The following is a 14060-nucleotide window of genomic DNA, read 5'->3' as shown; positions in this document are numbered from 1 at the left end:
TGGATTACTTGTGGGTTATTGTGATGTTTTTATCAACTGTTTGGACTTTTTGTCATTGATGTCAACCAAAATGTAAAGGCATGCAAGATTATGAAAACAAACATTAGAATAAAACACTGTGATGAATCATGTACAATATTATGTGACCACCAGCATGCAAAGGAAGTAAATCTGGTCAGTTTTGAATCCATGCTGACTATAAAGTGAGAGCCAACAGATAGGTTAGTTGACGTGGGTGGGGGGTATGCTTGGAAATTTCCGTTGTATGTCTCCGTCTGCTCCAGGATGGGAGGGGAGTGCCTGTGTTATGGAGAAATAGAGAGTAGTGGTTTGGGACTGGAGTTGGGGTTTGAGAGTTGGCCATGAGCCAAAGCCAGACCCAGCAGGAAGCTTGCTGGTTCACACGGACAAACACAGTAATGACTAGTTCCAAGGACGTCTGTGGTGGACACAACTTTCATCATCCTCCTCAACCCCCATCAACAATCTCTCTCTTTTTTCTTCAAAGCCAATATCCAACCCTTTGTAGATGCGTCTTATGTTTTCAGAAAACACTTTAAATGCATAGAATTGTTAGTTTTTGCACCTTCTGCGCACCTTCTGTATTTCAGTATTTCCTAAAAAAAAAAAAAAGAAAAACTTTATGTATTATGTGGCTCTCTTTTTGCCACCTGTGATTTTCAAGTGGTTGCCGTTATATTATAAACGTAAAAAAAAAAAAAAAGACTTTAGTAATTTGGTATATTAACCATGTTTTCAGGTAATTAATTATTTTTTAATACACAAAAAAATTAAGTTAAGTCTGTTAAACTTAAACTGATGCTATTGTACTTCTTATAGTAAAGTTCTGGCAACTTCAGCTACCTTTTTTTTTTAAATAACAGGTTAATCTGTGTAAACTTAAGGCAAATTACTTCATACATCAAAAAAAATCACTTTGAGATCAACTGGTTAAAAGTCACTGCAAAACAAAAAAAATAAATAATGAGAAGTTCTAGTTGACAGATGTCACTTCTTTTGATATTTTGATATTTAATCCAGTCGATTAATTTTAAGTGTGGTTTAAGTGTTGAAATCATTTCTTTTGGACTATTGTTTTTGCAATAAGTATTGACAGAATTCACTACTAACAGAAACACAAAAGAAGTCATTTTGAAAAATCAAAGGGATTTCATGTTGTTTGAACCCCTAAAGTCTTCAAAATATCTTCTTTTGTGTTTCATAGATAAAAGAAAGTCATTCAGGTTTGGAATGATGTGAGGGATAATTAAATGATGTCAATTCTAATTTTTTGATGAACTTCCACAATTTGCTGGTTACAAAAATACATAGAATAGAATAGAATAGAATAGAATAGAATAGAATAGAATAGAATAGGTCTGTTCATCAGCAATCAGCTAAGGGTGGTGGACTTAATTTCCACAACTTACAGTGCGATGGCTCACATGTGCTGCATTGCATCTTAAGTTACAGGGACTGTCCCACTGGAGCAACCTAGGGTTAAGTGCCTTGCTCAAGGGCACAATGATGATAGTACAAAGATTGACCTCATAACCTACAACCTACTTTCACCGTTCCTGATCTTTATCCACAAAACTAGAAACCTGTGTTTGACAGAGGAGTATGGGTCTTTTAAAAGCTCAAGTAAACACTGGCATAGGTCAGAGGATGTTTTTCTAACCCGAATTGTGCTTTCAGTTTTTCAGTATATGTTTTGGAGTCCTGCAAAGCAGATGACCCCCAAAATGAAAATATTCTTCTATAAAAGTATGAACAAATTGCTTTTGTGTTGCAGAAAAGGTCAGTACTGCTCTTTTATTCCATTAGAATTGTGCGCTTGTTCTTCTTTTCATTTACCAAATAAACATGCTTTGATCCTAGTTAACACTTCATGTTTATCACAGTGGGAATGACTCAACAGTTAAACTAAACGTTTTAATTAAACTGATGATCTTTATTCGATGAAGCCTGTGCTGCAGGGCAACTACAGCTCACCCACATAGTGTTATGAATGTCTATCAGGTGCCATTGCTACCTCCTCATAGTACAGCTTTATTTATTTTTATATGTGTGTGTTTCTATAGTGACAGTACTGGTAGCACTCAAAAACAGGACAACCTCCTCATTCCTTGAAAATGTTTGCATGATGCTGTTTTCACACTTTCACCAGCATAAATTCCAATATTAGAAGGAAGGACTTCCAAAACTGAGGATTTATTTCATATGACATTCATCATGCAAAAAAGAATATCAGAATTTTTGTTTGTTTTCACATAAGGAATAGTTTACCCAACAATGAAAACTAATTTATTATGTAGATGAATTCATTAGAACAGATTTGGAGAAATTTAGCATTATATCACTTGCTCACCAATGGATCCTGTGAATGGGTGCCGTCAGAATGAGAGTCCAAACAGCTGATAAGAACATCACAATAATCCACAAGTAATCCATATGGCTCCAGTCTATCAAATTAATAACTTGCAAACTCATCTACAAATTGTGAAAAATTTAAATTTTTGGCTAACAATTCCTTTATGAAAACTTTAAACATATAACCAATCAAGAAACCATATAATAAAAGTTAAATACTGTGGCCTTTTTTTTTTTTTTTTTTTTTAAATCTGGCATAATGGTGCTTTGGTTGAGTTATAGTACCTCTGAGTCATGTTGGTACAAATGAATCATGAAACATGAACATAATCATTTAGATTTATTTATTTATTTTACGGCAAGCATTTCAGATGAAAAAAAAAACAGACATTGTGTGTACTTGTCAAAGCATCATAGAGGTTGTGAAATTAGGTTATAATATCAGTGACACCATATTATTCTAAAATAAATATATGCTGTACAAAATGTCTCTTCATAACTGCAGTTCATTGAAATAAATGGTATTATTTGAGAAGTATGCTGAAGACTTAACACACTCTCAACTTCCTTTTGGAAAGTTCAGATCTCACAAAGCCAGTCGGGTCTCTTCCTCATTTTCATCTTGTCCACCTTAAACATAGGATGTTATCATAGAGTAATTAAATAAAAGCATAGCTATCTACTACACATGAGAAACTGTGGAGGGAAAAGCGGGTAATCTAACTACACTGTGTATCAATAAATTGTCTATGATTCTAATAGTAACAGTTGAGCGTGGTGCTATTATTGTTATTTGATAACTGATAGATAATGGGTTATTATTATTCTGAAATCTGAAATACAAAATGTGTACCTTGAATACAATGTTGCCACTTAAAAGCTTCTGCCAAATGCAAAAATGAATAAATAAAAATGTAATAGTTTACTTTCTTTCTAAAGACTACAGCTTTAAAATAAATGGTCACAAATAGCTTAATTGTAATCTTTCTTTAATACAACTTCAAGCAGCAGGTGAGCTATTAATTTGAAAAAGCTTGATTTATAAATACAGAAGCATTGACCAAAACCAGACTGTTTAAAAATTCTGAATTCAGTTCCCTTATAGTAGTTCCTGTTTTTAAATCAACACACCTGTCAGCTGCCTCTGCATCTGACAGCTGTCCTAAAAAGACAGGAATGACTGCAACATTCATCACTTCCTGACTGCTGTTTTTAAAGACATATAAAAGTATATACATATAAAGCTGGCTGTCTATCTTTTCAGTCCTTGACACCAGTGAGCCACAAAGCTGCAGGGTGCTTTTCAGGAAATAATACATAGCCTACTTTAAGTGAATATGCATTGGTCCATTGGCTGACTATGAGTCAAGGGCAAATGCACTGCATGCATATTAGGCATACTTTTCTAGGCTTACTTTTTGGTTCTTGTGCATGTATATATTTTGGTTTATCATAGCATATAATATTGGTTTCTGGTCATTCACACAACATTACATAAGCTATTATTTACAGTCTGCACTATAGTTACTGATATGATGTATTAATGTATGTCAACAATTAGCTAAATGTTTTATTTAAACATTATAGAAGAGAAATTTGAGGGAAGTGTGAATGTCAGATTATTTATATTACATTTATAATTTAAACACCAAACAAGTGGCTTTGATGATCAAGTTGTTTAATAATACAGGTGTGGCAAATAAGAAAGCACGTTTACATAATTACAGTTTTTCTGAAATAATTATGATTGTCTAAAGTAAACTAATTCGTATTAAAGTTTTTCCTCTCTTAAAATTTAAAAATGGTCTAGAGCATGCCCTGAATAGTAATTATGTGTTCATAATATTAATATATTCACGCAGCTCAAACATTACAGCAATTACAACGCAACTACATCATATCATAAATATTCTATTAATGACTACTGATGGCACTATAGCAACAGATTCTCATTTCCCGAGTGGGTGTTAAATTGAAAACATCTCTCGCATGGAGCACCGAAGGGAAAGGTGTGTGGGTCACCTGTCATCACTGCCTCATACGGCACTGCGGGCAATTTACATAATCCCACTCTAGTAGTGACTCTCGCAGGCATTGTTTATGTAGTGCGTCCCCGCTCCCAAAATAAAAATATTTGCTTTGTCATAAGCCCTGGCGTATGAGCTTATGTATTTTTCATAGCATTATGATTTCTCTTGGAAACAGGGGACGAAAACAGGAGAATGGCTACGCAGAACCCCGATGGGAGGTGTGGAGGGGCCGTCTTTGATCTTTAAATACCCTCTAACATTAAAACCACACACCGCCGCTTTGATTTCTTCTACCGCCGCCAAGGCGCGACTGCAACATTCAGACATTCCCTAAGCGTGCCACATCGCCTTTCTTTTTTTTCCTCTTTACCATCTGTCCCTTTCTTCCATTTCACGCAGAAGCAACGGACATTCGCCCTTCAGATGTGTGCAGCCGTATCCCCCCCTCTCCTCCCGCTGCAGTCCCTTTCTTATCCCATGCCTCTCCCTCTCCAATTCGGATTCGCACGATGCAGACGCTCCCTAGCGCCGACTGTTTCCCCCCCTCCCCCACCCGCAAAGCTCCTGTTTCACTCAAAGATGGCGTCAGCTCTGGAGCCAGTGCTCTCTGGTTGCATTTTTCGGGCTTGTTGTTGTCTGTGTTTCGAACGCTTTCTGGCACCTTTTCCTCGGCCACTCGACCCGAAATTAAGGTGAGTAGCGTGCACTTACGGGTAGCGTTTTAAAATGCTCTCGGCTCGTGAGCCCGAACTGGACTCGTGGTTCTGTCTTTCAGGGAAGGAGCGGGAGAAGGTAGAGGGAACGGGGGGGTACGCGGAGATGAAGGGGGAGGGTGTGTGGGGGGGAGGCTAGCCGAGGCCTAACTACTTCCCTCACGGGCCTCGTCTCCTCCTCCTCCGCCACCACCACCACCGCCGCCGCCGCAGGTTCTCCGGTTGGGTAGGGAGGGAGGGTTACAGTAAGCGGGGAAGGAAGTGGAAGATAAAAAAAATGGTGGAGGAAGCGCGGAGAAGCACTCGAACATCTCGCGTGAGGATTTATTTATTTATTTTTTGTCAAGCGCTTATCCGAGGCAGAGATTGAGGCCGCGCGCGGCCGTGTCAAACGTTGGCGCGAGGGAAGGAAGGAATCTTGGCATTCTTTTTTTTTTTTTTTTTTTTTTTAACGGCTGAGGCGCGCTAACCGCGGTAGCCACTGGTTACGGGCATTGTGTGTTCATTTAGGCCGCGAGGTTTCTTAACGGAACATAAGGCTGGAAAGGTCCAGAAAATGCCGTTTTCTGATTGTTATGGTGTGAAATCTCAGGCGCTGGAGGGAATGGAGGAGACATTGTCCTTATTCTCAGCTGCACGTTGGTTGTGTTTTGAAGCTAACAACATCCGCCTAGTGCACTGGCCTCGTTACTTCAAAGTTTACATTGTTTGGAATGGAAAAATATGCTTAAATAATCTACAGTCAAGTATATTTTCAATATCAAGTGTTTAGCCACTATTGGGCTGCTGTGTGTAATACTGTTTACATTTTTTCAACGTTCAAGCCCCGTTGCCGTGTTGTTTACTATTAGCCATGTGTTGACATTTCGTGCTTTCCTTTCTGCAGATTGACATGCGATTAGCACCTAATTTACAGATCATTTATAAGTGGCCACCTGTCATAGTGTTGTGAGATTGCTAAACTTTAGTTTTAGACATTTTTTTTATTATAACCCTTGTATGCGGTCACTGGATATACTGTGTTTTTAGTGTGTTTACAACTGATCACGAGGCAGTATTCTGTTGCACGTTTTGTTTTTGTTTAGATTGTTGTTACACTTTATTTTAATGTGTCCTTGTTACAGTGTAATTACACATGCACTGATAAATATTAATGTACTTCCTATAGTTGTTAGTTATGTTTTGGTTTAGAATTACTTGCCATAGTAATAACAAAATGATGCATAATTAAAAGCAATTACATGTGTTTAAAAGGACACTAAAATAAAGTTGATTCCTGCTAGTATTGGCTTTAACTTGTTTAAACTGAATCTTAACTTATTGTATTTGAATGCAGAACTAAAAATGTTCATCATCTGATACAATACATATATTGTGTCCATGCAAATTCTTATATTGTACTAATGTAAAATTAGCTTTATATAATTAAATCTGTTAATAGCTTCTGTAATTACATCTAAAGTTACACTGTTGACCCACTGTTAAACCTAACAACACCAAGAAACCTGTACCTAACCTTTACCGTATCCCACTTCAGTAGCAGCGAAAGTGTTTTGCAATACAATAAGTACATTTACCTAATTATAGTAGTAAAAAAACACCTAATGTGGAACCTACATTTTTTCTGAAGTGTAGTGTGGAGTCGTAGTTCACCATCAGTAGATGGTGTAGATGCAGTAGATGCACATAGATACATTGCCCTTAGCAAGGCCTGTGTGTTTCTGTAGAACTGTTTGCTGTGTTTTCTGGCTTTTTTTATGTGCTAGATGATTAAAGGATCAGTTCACTTCCAGAATAAAAATTTCCTGATAATTTACTCACCCCGACGTCATCCAATATGTTAATGTCTTTCTGTCTTCAGTCGCAAAGAAATTAAGGTTTTTGAGGAAAACATTCCAGGATTTTTCTCCATATAATGGACTTCAATGGTGGCCAACAGGTTGAAGGTCAAAATTGCAGTTTCAATGCAGGTTCAAAGGGCTCTGCGTGATCCCAGCTGAGGAATAGGGGTCTTATCTAGTGAAACGATTGGTTTTTCTAAAAAAAAAAAAAAATTATAATATGCATTTTTAACCACAAATGCATGTCTTCCACTAGCTCCACCATGCACGTCCGCAAATTCATGCATTACGTAATTACATTGGAAAGCTGTTTTGAAACTGTAATTTGGACTTTCAACCAGTTGGCCACCATTGAAGTCCATTATATGGAGAAAAATCCTGGAATGTTTTCCTCAAAAACCTAGAACGTTTTGCGACTGAATAAAGAAAGACATGAACATCTTGGATAACATGGGGTTGAGTAAATTATCAGGAAATTTTTATTCTGGAAGTGAACTAATTCTTTAATATAGATGAGTGTTCAATAATTTTGTTGGTTGCAATGCGTTTTGTTGATTTTCCTGAGTCTGATCCTTGTTTTTTTTTTTTTTTTTTTTTTTTTTTTTGCAGGTTACAGGAGCTTCTGAAGAATACTCTGTAGGAAGATGATCAGCCTGCTTTGCTTCCTGGAGTGAGGGATTTGTTCTGGACTGCTTGTTCCAACAGTGCTAGGAAGATCATCAAGGAAGGAACGGACTGCTAAACACTCATACTCACAATCCCATTCCTATCAGAAAGTCTATAAAAGTGTTGCTACAATTCTTTACAAAGATGCTCCATCTAAACGGATAACACTAACTGTCAGAATCAAGGATTCTACCTGACTGACTGCTTTTGAGTTGGGCAGATAAGACGATACTCAAGGCTCTTGCAGCTTTGCTTTCTTTTTGGAGTAGTTGCTGTGTCTGCCTGTTGCATACCCCACCTCTTTGCATTGGTGTGGCAGCCCTTCAGCCTTCAGGAGGAAGGGTCACTGGGTTAGGGGGATCTGTTCTAGGTTGGGGGGGATTTAGGGAGCCTATGCTATGGTGATCGGCTCCCTCTCTAACAGCTCCTGCTCAGGCACAGAGAGACTTACTGCACCTCCCCGGGACAAAGGATAGCCTCCTGGAAGAACAGAGAGGAGGAGGAGGACAACAACGAGGCAGCGCCAGGGCTGAGGCCGCTGGGTTGCTTCCTAACGGTTGTGAGAGTGTGTTGGGCCTTGGTCCAGCAGTATTACAGCAGCCATGGTGAAGTTGGCCAATCCGTTGTATACCACCTGGATCTTGGAAGCCATCAAGAAGGTGAAAAAGCAAAAGCAGCGGCCATCCGAAGAGCGCATCTGCAATGCTGTGTCAATGTCCCATGGGCTTGACCGCAAGACGGTCCTGGAGCACCTTGAGCTCAGCGTTAAAGATGGCTCTGTACTCAAGGTGTCCAATAAGGGGCTCAACTCATACAAGGACCCTGATAATCCTGGACGCTTGGCGTTCCCAAAGCCTCGGGCGGGAGGTGGCGGAGGCAGTTCCAGCACCTCCAGCTCTAGTAAAAAACCTGGTCTGGACTGGAACAAGCTCATCAAGCGCTCTCTAGAGGGGCTTCATGAACCTAGTGGATCATCCCTGAAGAGTATCGAACGTTTTCTGAAATGCCAGGCAGATGTTGCGGGTTATCTGTCTGGCAGTGGCTCTATGGGGCCAGGACTTTTCCACCAGCAGCTCCGACTGGCTCTTAAGCGGGCTGTTTCTCATGGACGGGTGGTAAAACAAGGACCGCTCTTCCGGTTGGTAAGCAGGAGTTCTCATAATGACGGGACGGGGTGTGTGTCTCTGGATTCTCTGCCTCCGGTGCGTCTGCTGCCTCATGAACAAGATCGGGTGAGTTGATGGAGCTCTTCCCATTGTTCGGTTGAAGTTTTGTGCAAAGCACACTTACAGTTTCCCTTTCTGATGACCAGTATTTACATATTTCACTTATGTTTCGAATATGGGCTCTCAGCTGTGACATGATTTGAGTAAGTAAACAGCTTTCTGAGACTCACTATAACGTCCAGAAATAATTGAAAGCAGGTCAAAGTGCATGCCACATTTTGGAAATTTACTTCTAGATCTTAACATGTTCAGATCGCTTCCTAATGGATTTCAGCAGTTTTTTTTTTTTTTTCAAGATTTCATGTTTTGTATGACCAGCGTAGGGGCAGAGTCACAAAATACTACAGTTCTCAGTCTGAAATGCCTCGTTTAAGTGAGATGGTCTAAAAGAAAACATGGCAGAGGTTGTCAGGAATGAGCAGTTATATGAGTTTTGCTTCCTGTCGAGGCTGCCAGCTGCAAGTTGTGCCACTGTTGGCGGGGAGAGACAGAGAATGAGACATAGTGAGTGAATGAGAGGATGTGTGTGTGCTTTTGTGTTTAGAATTGTAAAACAAAACAAGGGTTTATGTGTTAGACCAGATGAGAGAGGTGAACTGAAAGTGTGTAGTGAAGAAGAGATCCACACATTCTCAGACTGATATACTCCATACCATTCTGCTCGAGAGGGAGCGAGGGATCGAGAGAGAGATAGAAGCTGAACTGCAGACACACAGGCGGCAAGAGTAGCACAATACACACCCACTTTTTTGTAACCTGATAAATAGCAGCTCTGCCTTATGGTCCCCAGAGGCTAAACACACGCATTCACACCCACCCACCCCTCCTATCACATCTGATATGGGTCACATCCATGATGTGAACTGCAGGGTGTTGGCTGTCAGAATGATCGGCTGTTCATGTCTGTGTTTTGATTCGGGTACTTGATGTTGAAGTCTTTACGTGCAACCAATGTTCTCCAAATGTGTTGTGTCTGGCTCAGGAATTAAGGCTTCCACAAGTGGCCTGAAGTCCCATGACCACTCCAGGCTTCTGCAGTAGAAGAAAATGCTTAGAATTGGCCATTGCTTTGTTTTGGATTAGATCACCATAGTGATGCCAAGTTTCTTTTTTTAGGATGCACAGGATTTTACATTTATTGTAAATCAAGAGTTGCAGGAAAAAGTAGAGGAAATATCAACCTAGTTGTTGATGTCATTTTATATTTATAACATGGAGCATTTTAACACTTATGTTTGTGCTTAATTTAAAGTTTGATTGTCTTTCTTCCTCCTGCTGTTTTGCATTTTCAAGAGGTCTGTGTTTTCTTCCCAATTGTGATGTTTTTGTCATCTGTGTGCGGATCATTAGCAACTGTTATAATTTTAAGTTAAAACTCAAAGATGTTTTTGGCTAAATATTCCTCTTCATGAGTGCAATTTCTACAAAATGTTTAAAATCCTTGTCCAGTAATGATGTTTTAAGTTAAAACTCAGCAGTTGGGGGGTTCATGACAGGAAAAAGTCATTGAGATTCATCCCCCCACCCACAAGAACTCAGAAGATTGGGAACCGTGAGGTTCTTTAAAAGAAAAGAACAGTAGTCATGTCACACAGGCTGTTTACACGACAACAATGTAGTCAAAAACTGAAAAGTTTTTCCCTTGCATTTTTAAAAAGTTTCACGTATACATGACGTTTTCAAAATGATTTGCATTTACAGATATCAGTGAAAACGGCCAAATATGCTGTATTACGTGTGCCAGGCCAGTAGTTGGCACTGTCACCTTGTTAGTAAACAGTACCCGTAGGGAAGTGATGATTATATGTTGTATATGATGCGTCTCCGCTGTTGGTTATAATATTGGTGAAGTAAATCCACAGTTTGCCGAAGAAGCGTTAGCAAACTCTTGAGCAGCAACAACAGTACCATGAACTCCGCCATTGTTGTGTATGTTTGTTCACGCTTGCCTTTAAAATCAACACGTACTTTGCATGTCTACATACTGAACACGTACTACATACACACTTGACGTCATTGTTTTCAAAGATTCCCATATTGGATGTTTACATGGAAACGGTTTTCAAAAACTTGCACTTTGAAACCCATTTTCAAAAATATGCATTTTCAGTTCCCAAAATGCTGTTGTCGTGTAAATGAACAGGCAAAATGCATAAAAAGTTTCCCGTCTTTGGCTGAAAATGTTGTGTAAGCAGCCCCATAGTCATATTTTTGAACAGAATTTGGATGCTGTATTGCCATGCCTGCAGTAATGTGGTTGATAAGATGAGAATGTGTTTAAAAATTGATAAGCAAGTGACAGTCCAACAATATATGTAATCGCACTTTGAATTGATTTCAAGCCCAGACCAGATAGTTTTTACTGTGTATCGCTACAGGGCCTGAATTTCGTTTGGGGAAAATGGGGGGGAATTCCCCCTTTAGGTGTCTATTATGGGGTGTGGGGGGGTTAATTTGAGGGTGGAGTTAGGGTATTTTTTTACATTTTTAAACTATAATCATCCAAACTAAATGTTTCGTCACCCAGTGTATTTGTTTTTTACAATTTATAATGTTGTTGATTCATATTTATATTGTGAGGAAGATACTTAAAAAAAACTTTCAAACTCTTAAATGAAAACAATCTGCAAAGTTGTTAATCAAAAAAGTGTATGATAAATAAAGATATTGTCTCTCAAAAGAGAGAGTCGGTTTTGAATTGCCTTAGCGAGTCGTCACATTTTTGTGTACGGGTATACGTTACTGGGTAACACATTTGCATAATCCCTGCCTGCGAAATACGAACATAGTCTGACCTGCCCACAAACACTTCCGCTAGTTAGTGTGTTTACATCATGTTTAAGATGACGCTGTGTTCAAGGATACCACAGAAATACAATTCGAACCTTTTGTTGTGTGCATGTCATTTTATCAATGACTGCTTCTCTAATATTGGCTTTTATCTTTGTTGGCTTCTAATTAGGCATGGGCCGATTGCCGGATTCATGGTATACCGTGATTTGAAAATGGCACGGTTTCAAAACCACTAATATTTTCCATTATACCGTTCCTGCAGTATGCGCTGTTTTCCATGTCTCCTCAAAGAATGAAAGAGTAGGAATCCCTCAGACTGAGTGCAGTGTAGAGAGTAACACTGACCCCTCCTCCTCCTCTTGGTGCGAGTGAGCAGTCAGTCACGTGTGTAGGATGGCCGAACTTAAGGCCCGGGTACACTTCACATTCAGCGTTCCTTTCTCGTGCACAGCCGCGTCAGCACAGCTTTACGTGATCAGCAACCGGTCATTTTTTGCCAATGCAATAATTTTCCAAAATACCATTTATGTAAAAATATGAAGTCTGTTAACGCCCGTTAACACAGACCAGAGATGCTGAAGACAGACGCACAGAGAAAAATACTGTAGCAGGCAGATCACTCACTGTTCATGATGCACAAACTATTGGAAGAAAATGCTCAATATTGATTTGGGGGTTTATATGAATGTGTTTCTGAGGGGAGCTGACTGTCTTCTGAAAAGTTTACGTGGTATAATTTCACAAAGCATGTCAGAACATTCTGTTTTTGCTTTAAATTATTATTTTATTATTATAATTATTTTGTTATTATTAAATCAAATTGTATGATGATTATTATTATCTAACTAAATGATATGAAATTATATAAATGATATGTATATAAATTATATAACTAAAATTAAATAACTGTAATTACAGATATAGGTTAAATAAAGATGTCAGTCTTTATTTTTTTTACTTTTTAGGAAACAAATAAAAAAAAAAATAAACTAATTCTACTGTTTCTAATATTCTGTATGTTGCTCAAAAGCAAAATATATTGTGTACAGTGGGGAATTTTTTTTTACCCAGTCATTTAAAAATAACCCATTTCAGAACTGTAACAACAACACCGTGAAACCGTGATATTTTTGCTTAAGGTTATCATACCGTCAAAATCTCATACCGGCCCATGCCCACTTCTAATCTTGGACTAACGAGCTCTCCGAAACACAACCTGAAAGTAGTACGAATGATACGTTATGTGTACATTTTCAATTGAGTGCTCAAAATATCACGTTTTTGTGCTAATATGTGATGTATACCTAATGCAGCTTTAGGTTTCCAGGTATTGGGTTTCCAGGTAAAGCTTAGGGTAACCCTAACCCTTAGGTTTCCAGGTAAATTTTATGGTGATGTGTTGATTATTGTAGACTACTGATGTTGTTCTAATTACTTCGTTTAATAATAATGTAGTGTAGCACACAGACTTTGTTCATAGTGAAATTGCTGTTTATTGTGCTGTACCGGCAGTTATAGGGTTAATGCGGGAGAGACAAGCGAGTCATCAGGCTGATGAGAGTGTGATATTTTTATGTATTCTTATTATAGTTTGTGTGTTAGCATCTTTTGTCTGTTGTTCTTCAAACATTACAGTAGACATATTTTGGTTTACAAACTGTATTGTTCCATCAGTTAGTCACGTTAGCACTCGGCTAACGTATCCACCATTATTGTTTTGTGTTCACAGTGTAGCAGCTAAACTTAAGCGGTGGGCACGATTCGCTTGCATAAGTGTTTTTGTATTTTATGTCATTATTATTAGAACGGATTGGTGTACTGTATTATTGTTTTATGTAAAGGTGCTTTGTCAACGGTATCACTAGCTAACTGGCTCAAGGACTCCTCTCTGTGCCAATCAAACAGGCTTGGCCAGCTGAGCAATCAGAGCAGAGTAGGCTATGAGGAAGGAGAGTAGGCTTATGGAAGAGGCTAGAAACGAATCATTTCCGAATCATTGGCAAATGACTCTAATATTAAATGTATATTCTGAGAAAATTACAATGTTTTCTGACCTTAGATGCATATAAACCTATTGTAGGGGACTCCAACACAATATTAGGACACTTTAAAAATACATATGACCTGCTCTTGAAAGTTCAATGCAAACGGAGATATCGTCTTTTAAAATTCTGGCAGTTTAATGCCTACAAAAATGACTGGTAGGGACTACAAGAAGTTACTTCCCGGGTTTCTGATGTAACAAACCCAGATAAACCCCACCCTCTGGCAAAGGGGGCGAGGCCATGCTGTGCTGCTTTAGAGAAGAGGAAGAGAAAACTATAGGTGCGCACAAAAATCTATTCAATATTAGGGCTGCACGATTATAACAAAAAATCATAATTGTTGATTATTCCCTTGAAATCGAAATTGCGATTA

The 14060-nt window shown here is 38.7% G+C and overlaps 1 protein-coding gene across 2 annotated transcripts in view; it reads left to right on the top strand.

Moving 5' to 3' along the window:
• Positions 1 to 4938: 4938 nt before the first annotated feature.
• kat6a (K(lysine) acetyltransferase 6A) overlaps positions 4939 to 14060 on the top strand; it is a 42639-nt gene continuing 33517 nt past the window's right edge. Inside the window, exons 1-2 of one of the 2 annotated variants that reach the window (XM_042753330.1) lie at positions 4939 to 5095; positions 7567 to 8855. In XM_042753330.1, coding sequence (XP_042609264.1) covers positions 8226 to 8855 — 630 coding nt within the window. In that variant the 5' untranslated portion in view covers positions 4939 to 5095; positions 7567 to 8225. Of the gene's footprint in view, positions 5096 to 5300; positions 5433 to 7566; positions 8856 to 14060 lie in introns of those variants that run through there. The other variant, XM_042753335.1, reaches the window with a different exon arrangement.

The sequence above is a fragment of the Cyprinus carpio genome, chromosome A5 (assembly GCF_018340385.1).
Source record: "Cyprinus carpio isolate SPL01 chromosome A5, ASM1834038v1, whole genome shotgun sequence".
NCBI classification, from domain to species: domain Eukaryota; kingdom Metazoa; phylum Chordata; class Actinopteri; order Cypriniformes; family Cyprinidae; genus Cyprinus; species Cyprinus carpio.
Note: the sequence above shows the minus strand (reverse complement) of the source record. Positions and strands in the feature narration are given on the sequence as shown.